Source organism: Polypterus senegalus, chromosome 2 (assembly GCF_016835505.1).
Source record: "Polypterus senegalus isolate Bchr_013 chromosome 2, ASM1683550v1, whole genome shotgun sequence".
In the NCBI taxonomy this organism is placed as follows: Eukaryota; Metazoa; Chordata; class Cladistia; order Polypteriformes; family Polypteridae; genus Polypterus; species Polypterus senegalus.
Window position 1 is genome coordinate 94,717,550 of NC_053155.1, and position 17,209 is coordinate 94,734,758.

The following is a 17,209-nucleotide window of genomic DNA, read 5'->3' on the forward strand; positions in this document are numbered from 1 at the left end:
TTTTGGGCCCCTTAATACCAATTGAGCATCATTTAAATACCAAAGCCTGCCTGAGTATTGTTGCTGACCATGCCCATCCCTTTATGACCCAAGTGTACCCATGTTCTGATGGCTACTTCCAGCAAGATAACACGCCACGTCACAATGCTCTGGTCATCACAGACTGGTTTCTTGAACATGAGAAAGTGTTCACTGTCCTCAAGTGGCTTCCACAGTCGCCACATCTCAATCCAATAGAGAACCTTTGCATGTGGTGGAACAGGAGATTCACAACATGAATGTTCAGCCGACAAATCTGCTGCAACTGTGTGATGCTATCAAGTCAATGTGGAATAAAATCCCTGAGGAATGTTTCCAGTACGTAGGCCCAATCCAAGACAAAGAAAAAAGAAGAGAGACATGAGCAAAAACAACAAAACCAAAAAACTTTTTAATACATATGGAATCCTATTATAACAAAACTCCAAGGACCATACAAATATTTCGAAAACTTTGTTGTAACAAATATGGAGAAAATACGTATAGTATTATGACCTGGGCCACTGGCAGTTCACCGTGTTTAATGGCATCAGTGCAAGGACAGCTCTGTAGCTACTGTACTTTGTCTGATAAACGGTACACCAAGGGCAAAGTATTTGGTTGTCCTCTGCAGGATCAGGATTACCGCGCATACCGTGTTTATCTCACAATGTTTTTTAACACCGGGCTTTGATCTTCTCCTCCTCACACTCTCCTGATCGATCTTCTCCAGACTTTGTCTGCCACAGCAGTGATTCCAAGGCACTGGTGTTCTTCTAATCTGAAGAAGGGAGCTAAAGCAGGTCATCACCCATATCACGGCTCCTAACAGCTCCTATTCTGAATGAAGTCTTGTACCTGTCTTCTCTGTGCAGTAATAAAGTACCTGTATTTTCCTTGAAAACCTGGACTCATCTTCCTGTCTCTCATGCAACTCTATAATCCAAGCTTGACAATACCAGTATAAAAAAACAGTGTGTCTTAAACTGCAAAAAAAAATATTTGCAAATGAAATATTAGATATCATTTTTTTAAACAAATACAAGTATGAAAATACAGAATAAAAATGAGATGTTAGATGTAACTTTTTTATATAAATACTGGTATGAACAAAGAATGAAAACAAGACATTAGATGTAACTTTTTATAGAAATACACATATGAACACAATTTTTTTTTCATAGAAATACCGGTACGAACACAGAATGAAAACGAGATGTTAGATGTATTTTTTATAGAAATACAGGTATGAAAATGTGGAATGAAAACGAGTTGTTGGGTAAAGATGAAGGCGCGATTCCAAAATGCTCTTGTCATGTCATTTTTCTTAATTCTGGAATCAACTTTTTCAATTATTGTTAATTTCTCTTTTATTGTAAACTGATACCATTTCTCACTTTTTTTTTCTTCATCTCAAGGAAAACATTGAAAAGTGCTGTGAAACTTTAACAGGTACATTATCTGTTCACAACACAACTACCCACACAGATGATCAAATTAGGCTATGTGTATAATGTTGCGACTGCCCAAGACCGGAAATTTCACAACAGACTCTCTTCTTCCTTTGAGACAACCTGTTGCAGGGTTCCTAAGACTTGACATGCAAAGTGTAGCATTAAGTATTTTTTGCATCTCATGCATTATCTTCAGTGACCATTTTTGGTTGAAAACACATTTGTTATACTGAGATTTAAATTTCATTAAGATGAGATTTGTTTAACATGATATTCTATGAACGTTTGACCAGGCCCACAAAAGTATTCGTTATTTTGAAGATTTTGTTACCTCGGTATTCACTCTAATAGGATTAAACCTTTATAACAACTATTAATACCCAATCTCACTGAGATTGCACAGGTGGTGAACCAGCTGAGGTGTGGAAAGGCTGCAGGGATCTGTGGTATCCGTGGTGAACTTCTCCAGGCTGGTGGTAAGGCTGTCCCCTGGCATTGCAAGCAATCTTGGCTTCCATTTGGGAGATTGCCATTATCCCAACTGACTGGAAAACAGGACTTGTCGTCCCTATCTGGAAATTGAAAGGTGATCGCCTGGAGTGCAGCAACTGCAGGTCGATAACACTGTCCTTGGTGCCGCGTAAGGCCCTTGCTAGGGTCATCTTCAATAGGATCCGTGATCACTTGCTCACTTACGAGCGACCGGAACAGTCTGGTTTTACGCCTAAGAAGTCTACCATAAACTGGATCCTGGCACTGAGGGTTCTCATGGAGTGCAAACGCAAATATCGGCAGTTTCTTTGCAGCCTTTGGTGATTTTCGCAAAGCGTTCGACTCAGTTGATCGAGCTGCCCTGTGGGACATCCTGAAGATTCGCAGGATCCCCTCGAGGTTGCTGGATATCATGGAAGGCCTAAACACTGGTACTGTGAGTGCTGTGCAAAGTGGAGGCAGGACCTCTGCGTTTTCCCCAGTTGATTCTGGGGTTCGTCAGGGGTATGTTCTTGCTCCTAATCTGTTCAGTGCTTGTATGGACTGGGTGTTAGACAAGGTTGTGGGGTCCAGCGGCTGTGGGGCATCTGTTGGTGAAGAAAGGTTCACGGATCTTGACTTTGCTGAAGATGCTGTAATCTTTGCGGAGTCAAGGGTGGCTCTGATTGGGGCGCTTGAGAGACTGAACGAGGAGTCTGAGTGTCTGGGCTTGCCAGTGTCCTGGATAAAAAACAAGATCCAGGCCTTTAATGACCTCTTGAGCACAGCCATCAGCAGTGTGTCTGTTTGTGGAGAGTGTGTTGACCTTGTTGAGAAGTTTACTTACCTTGGTAGTGACATTCATGTCTCTGGTGACTCTTCCTATGAAGTCAGTAGACGGATTGGGAGAGCATGGGGCGTTATGAGGTCTCTGGAAAGGGGTGCGTGATGCTCCCAATATCTATGCTAAAGGACGAAGGTCCAAGTCTTTAGAGTCCTGATGCTTCCTTTCTTGCTATATGGTTGCGAGACATGGACGCTATCCAGTGACCTGAGATGAAGACTGGACTCCTTTGGTACTGTGTCTCTCCGGAAAATCCTTGGTTACCATTGGTTTGACTTTGTGTCGAATGAGCATTGTGAGGGAGCGTCAGTTAAGGCACTACAGCCATGTAGCACGTTTCCCCAAGGGTGATCTGGCTCATAACATCCTCATTGTTGGGGATCCAAGTGGCTGGACCAGGCCAAGGGGTTGCCCACGTAACACCTGCCTGCGGCAGATAGAGGGTCATTTCCAGAGGATGGGGCTGGACCGTGTATCTGCCTGGGGGGGTTGCAAACCGGTATCCCGAGTTGTTTCGTTGAGTAGTGGGTGCGGCAACGCACTGTACCAGTGCATGCTCCCCAACTTGACCTGACCTGACTTGACTTGACTTATTAATAGCATAATAGAGTCAATCACAGATCCAGAATTCTTTTTCTTAAATAATATTCTTGAATTATTTACCAAAACAGAATTAGATTTTTTCTAATTTAAAATAATATAGAATGTCACTTACCCAGTCATTTATAAAAGGTTGGTTGGGATTCTTCCAGTTAAGCAAGATAAATCTATGTAATAGTAATGTGTCATAACATATTTTATTAAACATTACGATCAGTTTCTCACTATGCGCTTTAATCCCATCTGGCAGTACACCAAATACCTCCGATAATGGATTATGATTGATTGTTAAACCAAGGCTGTCTGAGATATATGTGCACTCCCAAAACATCTCGTCTAGTGATGCTGGATGCAAACTCTTGCAGGTTTGGGTCTTGCCCTGGGCGCATTTTAGACAATTTTAAATAAGATAAATGTGATTGATGAAAGAGTTTTAGTTGTATTATGGAGTGCTTGGTGCAAATAGAACTAGAGGGTATTCTGTATAAGACTGAGATTTACCCAGATATAAATTTAAACACTATCATTGTTTACATTATTAACCATAAATGAGTGTCCATACTGTTACTTTGGAGATTGCCGAGATCCTTGACATTCATTTCACTTCACTAACATGTCCACATTTCTGTGGAGACAAGGTAGACAGACTATATAAAAGCTGTTTCAACTAAGCATAATTTTTAAAAAATGTAAATATTATTTTTGTAAGCTTATCTATCATCATGTTTTCTTTCTTTTAGAACACGTTTCCTTCTTTATATCAGAGTTTATGTCTTGATGATGCAGCACTCTGGCAACATTTTTCTCAGAGTTCCACATGTGAACAAGACTTCCCAGCTTCTATTTCTAAAAAAATTACATTGTTTCAACAGGTAATTCTTTATTATTACATACTGGCAGTGAATAAAAAGCTAAAAGTAAATGGCATGTTGCAATATGTGGCGAATGAAACATGAGCATTTTTTCTCTGCACTCCTTTTCCTTTCTTATTTTACAATCTTACAGTCGCATATCAGTCTCCTACCTATCTTTTATGGAACTATCAGTGACCTACCATCCAAAAAGCATACATGATTTAGGGAAATTCCTTGCTGAAAAATCCTAAAGAATGCCACCTGTTTTTAACAGCATACTCTTGTCTGAGGTTGTATTGATGAAAATACAAGATAACTAGTCTTAGCTCTTTCTCTTGTTTCTAAATCTGCTTTCACTCTCTCTGTCTCTGAGGTTGTCCGTCTTTTCTGTCTACTAATTTGTTGAACTATCAGACAATATATTTGTGGCCATGGATATAATTTTTTTGAGACCAAAACAGATGTTCTTAGGCATATTAACAAACAAAACTTCAGAAGTCCTTTGCAGTTCTGTGTGAGGAGTTTAGCCTACATTTGTGACCCCTTATTATACGGGCGTTAGTAATTGGCATTTTAATTAATTTATAACACATGTTCTTTATAATATTATGTTGATTATATTAATCTCTACAGACATATAGAGATGAGGTTTCCAGATTGTTTTGTTTTTTATTTTTGGAATTGTCTATGCAAAATAACTTTTTTCTGTTCTCTTTTAAGGTCTTGGTGGTTCAAACAATCAGACCAGATAGACTTCAAAGTTCCATGGCTTTCTTTGCATCACATAGCCTAGGTGAGAGCTGTATTTTTTTCTGTTTGATAGCAACTGTTTCAGTAGTAAGTATGGTGAATATCAAAATAAACTGTAAAAATAACTGTAACTTGCAGTCTTGGAGGCATGTTAGGAAACATTTTTAAAATTCGTACTTCAAATTCAAAAGTCATACTTTAAAATGTGCTTGACTATCTTCACTTTGAAGTGTCAGTGAGTAGTTTCACTTGTTACTCAAGTTAAGATATTACATTGAACTTCACATAACAATTACCATTATGTTCCTTTCCCGACAAATGCCTGAAGTCCAGGGTCTCTAATGCAGTAGCAAGAATATGTGACCACACACAACCAAATTAAGGTCGTCCTCAAAAATTACTCCCCAAAACCACACACTGCAGGACAGATCTTCATAATGTGTGTCCAAACCTAGCCAGAGCAGTGAGGAAACAGTGAATACAGATCTGTAGATACCCTGAAAAGAGAGTGAACAACTTTCCAGATCATCCAAAATTGCTGTTGATTTTATTATGCTGATAGCAAATGGCCACGTGACATCCCTGAATCGATGCAAAACATATTTTTGGTGTTGCACTAAAAGAAAAAATGTTTATCTCTAATGATGTAAGTTAGAAAATGTTTATCAGTAAATTAGTATCTGTGCCAAAATTTGCAGTGTGACAAAGAGCAGCCAAATAATGCCTTTTGTTTATTTCTTCAATATTTATTTTTTATTTTAAAATGACTGATAATTTATATATGCAAATGTATTTGTAATGAAAAACTCACTTAACGTGCTCCCTGTATTCCATCAGTTATCAACGTGTGATCACGATAAAATTTTTGTCAGCTTGGTACAGGTTGAATACATAATTAGTATGGGATGAAATTGAAAAATATCCGAAAAACAAGTTTGCTGCTGAATTAGGTCATTCAATAATGAATATTAAAATATTTCATATTCAGAATATGCTTTGTTTATGCAATCTATCTATCTATCTGTCTATCTATCTATCTATCTATCTATCTATCTATCTATCAATCTGCAAAAAATGAAATTTAAGCAAGTGAAAAGGTTTTATATCAAGCTGTTAAGTCTTGTTTTCCTTATATTAAGATTTATCAACTTATCAAGAAATGTGTATTTAAGATTATTTTACCTTATTTTAAGAAATCTTGCCAAGTAAATTTTGCTTTCTCCATTGGCAGATTTTTTTTGATATATAACAGAAAAACAATTATTTTATTTAGCAAAAAAATAAATCTGAATTGATAAGTCAATACATCTTACAGTAAGGAATACACAATTTAATGGCTTGATATAAAATCCTTTCACTTTCCACTTCCATTTCCATTTTTTGCATGATTACATAGTTCTTTTTAAGTGAATTCTTATTGCAGTCTTTAAAAAAAAACAGTTCAATAATACTGAATTTTATTATACTAGCCAACCCGCATAATCAGGCCGCTTTTTAAATGATTTTTAAGCACAGAGGAAAAAATAAACATTTGAAAAATCCGTAATTTAATAAACCACCAAGAAAAGTAACATTGCAACAATGCACGCTACGAACCAACATACAATTGTCCGTGACTGAAAATCGGAGGAGCACCGTTGCGCTTTCTCCTTCCAAAGCGAAGGACGGGGTTGAACGGCGCTCGTTCAGTACGCACTGCCCGCTTATGTGCCCGCCCCCAACTCCCTACCTGAGTCGCTTTCGTCTGTGTACAGTCCACACGCACCTGTGAGTGACATTGACTGTTAATTTTCCAAACACTGCCTCAGTCGGTTTCCACGTTGATTTTTCATTGTTCTTTGCGGTTCAGGCTGCTTTTTTTTATATATATATAATTCACCAAGTCACCCGACCATGGGGGGCTTTTCCAAGGGCAGGGACATAATCAGTGCAAGCGTATGACCCGCACGTACTGGGAATTTCTCGTTCGTGGGGAACAATTGGAAGCCACGGTCTCCATCACGAATGGGGTAAAACGGCTTACCCACGCCTCCCCACGCCGGGTAGACACACGTTGATCCATTCAGTGTAGCGCGTGCAGTACCGGACATACAAGTGCATCACAGACCTGTTAATGCTCAATCTCACTTGGCTGAAAGCCACTTGTCCCTCTTAAGAATTTGGACGCCGACCGCTTTGGGTCGTGTAACTATTTAGCAGGCGGGAGTCTCGTTCGTTTTCGGAAATAACCAGCCAAATCGCTCTACAAACTAAGAACTGCCATGCACCACCACCCACAGAATCGAGAAAGAGCTATCAATCTCTCAATCCTGTCCGTGTCCGGGCTGGGTGAGGTTTCCTGTGTTGAGTCAAATGAAGCGAAAGGCTCCACACCTGGTGGTGCCCTTTCGTCAATTCCTTTAAGTTTCAGCTTTGTAACCATACTACCCCCTGAACCCAAAGACTTTGGTTACCCGGTTGGCTGCCCTGGCGGGTCATGGGAATGACGCCGCCGGATCGCCTGTTGTGGGGCCTGCATTGGTGAAGCAGGTGAGACGGTAATGAAACAGAGGCACAGGGCTTATTGGTTTTTAAAGACTGCTTCCTTCATTGGGTTTTAACCAATGCACGGAACGAACCAACACACAATCGTCCGTGCGGCGCTCAGGGTGGAACAGGAGGAGAGGAGAAGGACATCCACTCCGCTCCCTCCGTCATGCTAGTCTGCTGATTTCTCGTTCAGTATACACTGCCTGCTCATGTGCCCACCTCCAACTCGTCACTCGAGTCGTTGTCATCTTTGTACAGTCCAGATTCACCTGTGACCCACGTAGACTTTTCATTGCTCTGTGCGGTTTTGGCTGCCTTTCAATATATAATCCACCAAGACACCCGACCACGGTGTGAGAGGGGTGTGTACAAAGTGCAGGAGTATCTAAGAAGACGCATGTTTGTCACGGATGCGAATTGCTGTATGTAGTGTGTAAAACAGTTTGCTATAGTGCACGCGGTCGTGCGTCGTAACCGAAAACTCGTTTTTTAAAGACTGCTCACTTCATTGTGTTTTAACCTCAGTTGTAAAGGAACGTTTTAAGGATCCCATGGGATACCCCTCGCAAACAGTTTTACACGGCGCATATGGCGATTCACCTCCGAGAAACATGCCTCTATTAACAGTCAACGTGGGTCGGAGCTGCATGTGATCTCTACGACAGACGAATATAAATGACGCCGGTTTTTCTGTGTCGTCGTGTTCGAGTTGGTGGGCGTGGCTCTGTGAGTTGTTGTATCCAATGGTCTTGGAGTTGGTGGGCGTGGCTCCTTTCTGCGTGGGCCATAGGTGTCTCACTTGTCGGCGGTTTAGTGAATCCACGCCCCTTCCGGCGTGCTTTCCATGGTTGTCTTGCCTTAGTGAATTTTATATATATAGATAATTTATTATTCAGTAGGTCAGATAAATTAGGTGCTGATGTATTTATTTTTTTGTCATTTTTGAAAATGATGTTTTTCATGTTTAACCAGTTCAGCACGGTAACATCCATGCTACAGCCATTTTTCAGATTGAATTTGTAAATATACACATCAGTTTAAAAATTAAAAAAAAGGTGAATGAGATATCTGGTGTTGAAATTTAAAAGCATTTTTTTCCATTAGCAGGAGCAATAAGGGAGTCTGTTTGCAATAGGCACTTGTGGCAAAGAATGATTTTACTTTGAATGACTGCTAACCTGATTTTAGTTGACACAAAAACAGTTGCTTTCAAATTCTTTAAAGTTTATGTAGGGAAAGAAACAAGTGAGTGATGTAGGGGGTCTAGCTCTTCACGTTGAAACATCATATAATGTCAAATCTGTCAAATTTAAGACAGTAAAGCTGTTGTTGCTGCAACTCAAGGGCATGGAGAAGCTGTGATTTTGAACTTGCTAGATCTGAAATACCAAACCGGGTGTTGCTATGTTTGTATAAGTCAGAAGCCAACTCTTTTGTCATGTTCTGGGGCATTTTAATCTATATATAGACTGGTCGTCACATGCAGTACTTTATATTTGTGAAATGGTTAACGCCTCGTCTAGCAGATGTGACAACCTGCATTCAGTTTTCACAAGCAACTCTTTACTCATACTCTCTATGCATCTGCTTTAGTTTTACTCTGGGCACTCACACATCCCAAAAGATGTGCCTATTTGGTTAAATTGTGATCCCGCTTTAACACTGTGTGAGTGTGAATACGCATGTATACAGGTGTAGGCACTGTGAAGCAATGCTTTTTTGTTGCCTTTTTATACTAGTTTTTATTTCGATATTATTTCTGATCTTACTTGAAAATTCAGTTTAGTTTTAGTTTTTCTTCATATTGCATTTTAGTTGAATATATTGTATTAGTTTAAGTTTTACTTTTAGTAAATATGGTATTGTTAAAAAGATAAAAAGTTTAGTTCTATATCATAATTAGACTGAACTTTAGACTTAATAGTTTTGAATATATATTTTTTTCTTTGCTCAGAAATAGGTCATAAGCAAATTGTAATTACTCTGTGAGTGAATTTTAAAGTTTTAAGTGTTTTTACACCCAATCTTTACAATATGCAGAGCATCCTGTTCCAGAACAGTGTCACTTTTAATATTATATTCATAAACTTGTCAGACTTTTGTCATTTTGTACCATTCGTGTTGATCTCTAAAACCACCATAGCTGAGAAAGTTTCTTTACATAACTGTGAACCTTCATGTTTGTCAAGTTATTACAAATCAGAAAATAGATTGTACTGTGTTCTGACAGGTATAATCATGAAAGCCAGGTGTGAACTTGGTGGAAAGTAATGATAGATGGCCCTTGGGTTTGAATCATTGTTTGAGCTTCAACTACCTGTACTAGAACTGCAGAAATACTAACATGTAGTGTCAAGTCTTAAGTGTAGCTGAAGCATAAATAACCACTACACAAAAACAGCAAGCAGTCAATGAACAGAGGTTAACAGCATGCAATACAGTAGGTGTATGAACAGTGTGAATGTTACCAGGGCACAGACAGGCAGACATGTTGCAATTCCACCACCACATGTTTATTTACAACACTGTTTACAGTTCAAGGTGCACACAAACCCCTTCAAGTTCCCCAAAGTCCTGGCCACACACAATGCCTTTCGATGTCATTTTATAGTCTTATAATTATAAAGATTGAGAGGATAGATTAGGTATAGATCAGGCTTGCTCTCTTTCTCTCCCCCCCTTAACCCCCCATCCTCCCTTTTTGCCTCCCCAAGTGAGGCTAAAACCCACTTCACACAGTCCCAGTCCTCTGACATACCCAGAGACAGAGTACGTCCAAAGCAAAACAAGCTCCAATGCAGCAGTGCTTTAGGGTTAAAAGATAGAGATATCTCTTAAAAAAAGGAGTTTTGCACTTAAAATATATATAGTCTTCAGCAATTTTAGTGCATTAAGATGATACACCCAGATAATAAACCTGGGGGATGGTGTTAAAAATGTGTCTAGAAGAAGCATAACCAGTCTTAATGCAGTAATAGCAATAACAGTAAATCAAGGGTATGATGTTGAACAGTCTCGTTTAGGGTAGAGATCAAATAATTAGAAAAGAAAAAGAGACAAAAAAAAAGAAAAGGAGGAAAAAGAATAATTAAGCACAATAAAACATAAACAGATAGCGCCCTAGTAATACTAAGTAATAATGAGAATATATTAGAATATATGCTGATAAAAACCCGTATTTTAAAATGAATAGATCAGACAAAAGATTATTAATCTTTGCTTTATCATTAACCGCCATGACTCACTATTATGTATCAGAATAGTCCCGGGATCAGCTTTCTTAATTCCTTTTCTGCTTCTTCCTTGCTAGCAAAGACATAGAATTGACCCTGCCATTCCACTTTCAGTTTTGCCGGATACAGGAGGCTGTATTTGACACTGGCTTGCCGTAGCCGCTGTTTAATATTATAGAAGGCTGCGCGTTTAGTAGCTGTTGCTGGAGAGAAGTCAGGGAAGATACAAATGTGGTTATTTTCATATATAATATCTTCCTTGTTTCTGAGGAGTGCCATCACCTCTAGCTTAAATGATAATCGTTCAAACGAACTATAAAAGATCTTGGTCGGGTCTGACGGTGTTTGATCAGCGTGACGTGTAAGCGCTGCTATCTCAGATTCTGCTTTAAAGTTGTCCCCGATTATTTTAGAAAAAAGTTCAGCTGCGAATTTCACAGGGTTTGAACTTTCTCGATTCTCCGGCAGACCTTCAATTCTGACATTATACCTTCTACTCCCATCTTATAAAGCAGCCAGTCTGTCTCCAAGTTTTTCTCGAGTTTTTTGCATTCGGAACTGACATTTACTGCTCTTTCCTTGGCACTGGCAGCTAAATGTTCGGCCATTTCAATCCGATTCGTGAATGTCTCCTTGAAATCCTCCAATTGATCAGTAAGCGTGCTCAGTTTAACCGAGTTTTCCTGAATGCGCTCTTCAATTTTACCCAGCACCTGTCGAAGCTCAAGTTGCACCTCTTGACGCAGCCTTTCATTTGCCTGTTGGAATTCCTGTCGCAGCCTTTCATTTGCCTGTTGGAATTCCTGTTGCAGCCATTCATTGGCCTGTTTCATCTCCTGTTTCAATTCCTGTTTCAGTCTCTCATGTGCCTTTGCCGTTGCTTTCTCATTAGCCTTCTCGCTTTTCTTTATATCTTGCGTGAGCTCAGCGAGCAACACCTTCAGTTCAGATAGTTCAATTGTGCTTTCTTGTACCGTAGATGAAGCAGCAGACTTTGCTGTAGCCGGTGTCCCCGCTGCTCCAGGCTCGCGTAATTGAAGCCGTGGACTTCAAGGCCCTTTCCAGTTTCAGGTGATCTTCTCCAATCGGCGAGCTATCCAGATCTGCACTCACAATCGCACCTTCACTCCCCTTTTCGCTCTCAGCCGGCGACGATGTAGCGGACCGTGGTCCCGAGGAGTCTGTGCTTTTGCCCATCTGATCCAGGTCTGTCTCTGAAAGGCCATATCTTGAACTGGGGTTTGCTGATCGCAGCTTGGATATTGCTTTAGTTTTCGATTCTTTCGAACCCCCTTCTTGTTGGCCATGTTTATATGTGCTTACATATACTGTAGCAGTCCCTCTCGGGTTAAATAAATACAGGATATCTCAGGATAATAAGCAAATAATATGAAAAATAACACCACTGCTAGTGGAGCTCCACTTCAGACATCCATCTCTCGCATCGGACGAAACCAACTCACACACAATGCCTTTCTTTGGGCTGCCTCCACACTCTTCTGCTTCGTCCTGCTTCCACCCGACTCCAGCCCTGAATGAAGGGAGGCGGCCCCTTTTATTATCACCCAGATGTGCTCCAGGTGGGTTCCGGTAATCCTCCACGGACACACCCCCGTGTGGCGGAAGTGCCGGCTGCATCCCCGGAAGCACTCCGGGTGTCCCTGCTCTTCTTCCCCCCAGCACTTCCTGGTGTGGCGGAAGTGCTGAGGTCCAGGGCTCCAAAGGCATGGGGGTGCCCCCTGGCAGCAACCACGGGCCCCTACAGGGTGGAGCTTCAAAGCTCTGTACCCGTGGCCCCCAAAGGAAACAGGGCGGTCGCCCCCAGATGATCTGGGGAAGGCGCAAGCCCTCCTCCGGTCCTCCTGGGTGTCCCGGCCGGGTCGCCACCCCAGCCACCTCTGACAACAGGCACAGAACGATATAAACAGCATCTGAGATTATAAGTATGGGAAATATATACAGTTGTGTGCCAACTTATTGCTCCATTTGTCAGTTTGGCTGTATGTCATTCAAAACGTGTACAGCTCATTGCATGTGAGGCTGTGAAGGTCTGGTGTGGGTCAATGGTACGTATACTGCCACTATGGTATGGCACAAACTGATCTTCAAGTCTCGGTGGCCAGACATATTTTCCATGTAAGGGAAGGCAGTGCAGGCTGAATGCATAAAAATTATCCACATGGAGCAATGCCATTTAAAACAAACCTTAAAGGGCCCTCCAAGAGTCAAAAAAACATATAAGACCCTATGACATAGTGTATAATAATAACAAAAGATTCATTACTTTTTACAAAGTGTTTTGGTCTTCATGATGGAAGAAAAATAAGTGATCCATCTGCATAGATCGGAAACAAAAATGTCTTGTGTGGCATGGTCATTCAGTGCCCCAAAGATTTCAACTTTGTGAATCAAATTCTGCTAGTTTGTCTTCCGTTTGTTGGTTGCAGCATCATTATAGGAAGGCAGACAGCCGAGAGACTGCTGCCTCTGAAACTCTACCATCAATTTTCACACTCATAGAAGCAGTGAATCATTCTGTGGCTGCAAGCATTTGGTAAACAAAAGGCATATAGCCTTTGTGGCAAGTAAAGGCTGTTTTTTTAAATTTCTAGAACATTATTATCCTATTCTTTTCCTATGTCCCTCAACCATAAGTATAAATGGCCTCAACTCAGTTGACTATAAATCATATATACAGTCCCCTCCACAATTATTGCCACCACTGAGAAAAGTTGAGTAAAAGACAGCATTAAAACAATCTACACAAGAACAGCCCAAACAGCCCAACAAAGCTCGCCAGTCCAATCCACTTTATTCTTGTAAAATAACATCATGTCAAGTTCTGTAGGTCCCTAAAGTCCTACCGTCTTCCACACTCCTTTGTAGCTTATTCCAAGTGTCTATGGTTCTCTGTGTAAAATTTACCCTTAACAAATTTCCAAATGTGTCCCATGTTCATAATGAATTCATTTTAAAATAACATACTTGATCCATTGTACTAATTCCCTTCATGATTTTAAACACTTCAAACATGTCTCCTCTTAATCTTTTGCTTCAACTGAAAAGGCTCAGCTCTTTTAATCTTTCTTTATAATTCATCCCCTGTAGCCCTGGAATCAGCCTTTTTGCTCTTTTCGGTAGTGTTGCTATGTCCTTTTTGTAGCCTGGAGACCAAAACTGTACACAGTATTCCAGATAATGTCTTACCTATGTGGTATAACGCTTGAGCATAACCTCCTTGGACTTGTACTCTACACATCATGTTATATAAGCTAATATTCTGTTTGTCTTCTTAATAGCTTCTGAACACTGTTTAGAAGTTAATAGTGTAGAGTCCACTACAACTAAAGTGTGCTTTTGATTCCCAGAGCTCCCATTGTGTATTCTAACGTAACATTTACATTTACTGACATTAAATTTCATCTGCCACAAATCTTCCCAAGCCTGTATGCTGTAATGATTCAACTAATTCCAGATTATTTGGATTTTCCACAAATCTTGGTATCATCTGCAGACCAGACATAACCAACTTTTTATTTATATTCCTATCCAAATTATTATATACTAGCAGAATACCCGCGCTTCGCAGCGGAGAAGTACTGTGTTAAAGAAGTTATGAAAAAGAAAAGGAAAAATTTTAAAAATAACATAACATGATTGTTAATGTAATTGTTTTGTCATTGATATGAGTGTTATTGTCATATCTATCTATCTATCTATCTATCTATATATCTATCTATATATATATATATATATATATATATATATATATATATATATATATATATATATATATATATATATATATATATATATATATATAGCAAAATACCCAGCTTGACAGTGGAGAAGTTAAAAGGAAAGGAAACATTTTAATAATAACGTAACATGATTGACGTAATGTCATTGTCATGAGTGTTGCTGGCATACAGTATATATATATATATATATATATATATATATATATATATATATATATATATACTATACATGTGTACATATATACACACACACATATACTATGGGGTGCCAAACAGGCAAATACATTGATTTTGTGAATATATAAAGTCTGCGTCAGAATATATAAAGTCAAAGCTTGAATATATAAAGTCATTCCCAAATATATAAAGTGAAAACTTGAATATATAAAGTCAGCGTCGGAATACATAAAGTCAAAACTTTTTTCTGAATATATAAAGTCAAAACTTGAATATATAAAGTCAGCGCTGGAATATATGAAGTCAAAACTTGATGTATAAAGTCATCGCTGGAATATATAAAGTGAAAACTTGAATATATAAAGTCAGCGTCGGAATATATAAAGTCATTCCTGATTATATAAAGTCAACATCGGAGTATATAAACTCACTACTGAATATATAAAGTGAAAGTCAAAATCTATTGATTGAAACGACTCTGAACTGAACTAAGTTAACAAAAACGTATTCAGAAAAATAAATTGAAAAAACACTGTTCCGTTAATGTTTTGAAAATGATGCATGTGCCCTGCCCAGGATTGGTTCCTGCCTTGCGTCCAGTGTTGGCTGGGATTGGCTCCAACAGACCCCCGTGACCCTATGATCGGATTCAACGGGTTGGGAAATGGATGGATATTCCAGCGCTGACTTAGTATATTCCGACGCCGACTTTATATATTGAAGTTTTGACTTTATATATTGCAGCGCTTACTTTATATATTCCGATGCTGACTTTATATATTCAAGATTTTACTTTATATATTCCAGTGCTGACTTTATATATTCCGAAATATTCCAACGCCGTCTTTATGTACTCAGGTTTTGACTTTATATATTTGGAAATGACTTTATATATTCAAGTTTTGACTTTATATATTCCAGCGCTGACTTTATATATTCAAGTTTTGACTTTATTTATTCCGAAATGACTTTATATATACAAGTTTTGACTTTATATAGTTAAATTTAGTCATCATTGCATAACTTTTTCTTTACCATAGAAATTTAAAGACTAAATTCAACTTCCATTCCTAACAAAGATATTTCTGGCGACTAAATAGAAGTTACTTATATCCAAATTCGAGCTATTGAGCCGTCGCCTGCCTGCCTGAATAAGTCACCCTCGCTTCGCTCTTACTTTTTACCGTTCATTTAATCATGGCTAGTGGCGGAAAAATTATAAAATGGAAGGAGGATTACACGGAGTATGGCTTTACCAAAACAATTATTGATGGTGAATCGATTATTCATAAAGCTTCAATTAGTTATCTGTTTTTCTGTGTTAACCTCATATTTTTTCATACTTCTTCTCAAACCAAGGGGGTGCGAAGGTAAAATGAATCGGGGAGCGCTGATCAATGTAATCGGTATACCAGGAAATCATGCATTGACAGAAGTTCCCCATTGCTTGTAATGCAAAGTATGATTAAATGCGTGATTTTTTAACGCGTTATGGAGCACATGCATCGAAGCTTCTCAGCTGTGCTTGTGCTAAGAAAAGGAAACATTTTAAAAATAATGTAACACGATTGTCAATGTAACCTTTTGTAAGTAGTGCCTGGAGGATTCAGTGTGGAGAAACTGTAGAGACAGCGTGTGTATTAACTTGTGGATTGTTCTGTGAGTATTTGGTGGCAGCGTCACAAAGTCGCTTCCGTAAGACTGCGTTAGCTGCGGAGCTCAGCTCAGAGCGAAATGAGGTGAATGGGAGGGGAGATGGTGATGTGACTCCCCACCGCCTTAACTGTCAATCCCCCACAAACACAGTCTCTCGGAATCTGCATAAGCAAAGCCCTTCACCTGCAATTTTAACTTAGTTACAAAGTGATCAAAACTCTCGTTTATATCCTGCGTCCTCTCATTAAACTTGTATCCCGCATTACCCGTGGGCATGACAAACGCCAGCGGCAGCCTGTCTATGAACTTAATTTAAACTTTAGGTTTACACTGTGCTTTGTTTCCGAAGTAGCAGCACTCATGAATATGGGTGTATATGTCACTCGCTCGCTTCTTATTGTTTCGCTGCCTTCTCAATTATATAATGCATGTTTTCTTCAGCGCTTTTTGGAGCTCTTCCTGGTTTTCTACATACTGCATTGACAGTCAGTTCACGTAATTACGTGGGAGGCGTGATGATGTCACACAAAACTCCGCCCCCCCCACAGCTTTCGAGCTCAACTCCATTACAGTATATGGAGAAAAATAGCTTCCAGTAATGACCATTACGCGTAGAATTTCAAAATAAAACCTGCCCAACTTTTGTAAGGAAGCTGTAAGGAATGAGCCTGCCAAATTTCAGCCTTCCACCCACACGGGAAGCTGGAGAATTAGTGATGAGTCAGTCAGTCAGTCAGTGAGTGAGTGAGTCAGTGAGGGCTTTGCCTTTTATTAGTATAGATAATTAAAAATAACAGCAGCCCTAGCACTGACCCCTGTGTGTCACACTCTTAACCTCACCCAATTCTGATAAGGCTCCATG

At 39.5% G+C, this 17,209-nt stretch overlaps 1 protein-coding gene across 1 annotated transcript in view; it reads left to right on the plus strand.

Annotated features, from left to right (window-relative positions):
- Positions 1–17,209, plus strand: part of LOC120523157 (cytoplasmic dynein 2 heavy chain 1) — a 417,821-nt gene that overhangs the window by 246,948 nt on the left and 153,664 nt on the right. The window contains exons 75-76 of the mRNA XM_039744175.1: positions 4,128–4,259; positions 4,962–5,034. Of these exons, the coding sequence (XP_039600109.1) occupies positions 4,128–4,259; positions 4,962–5,034 (205 nt within the window). The remainder of the gene's footprint in view (positions 1–4,127; positions 4,260–4,961; positions 5,035–17,209) is intronic.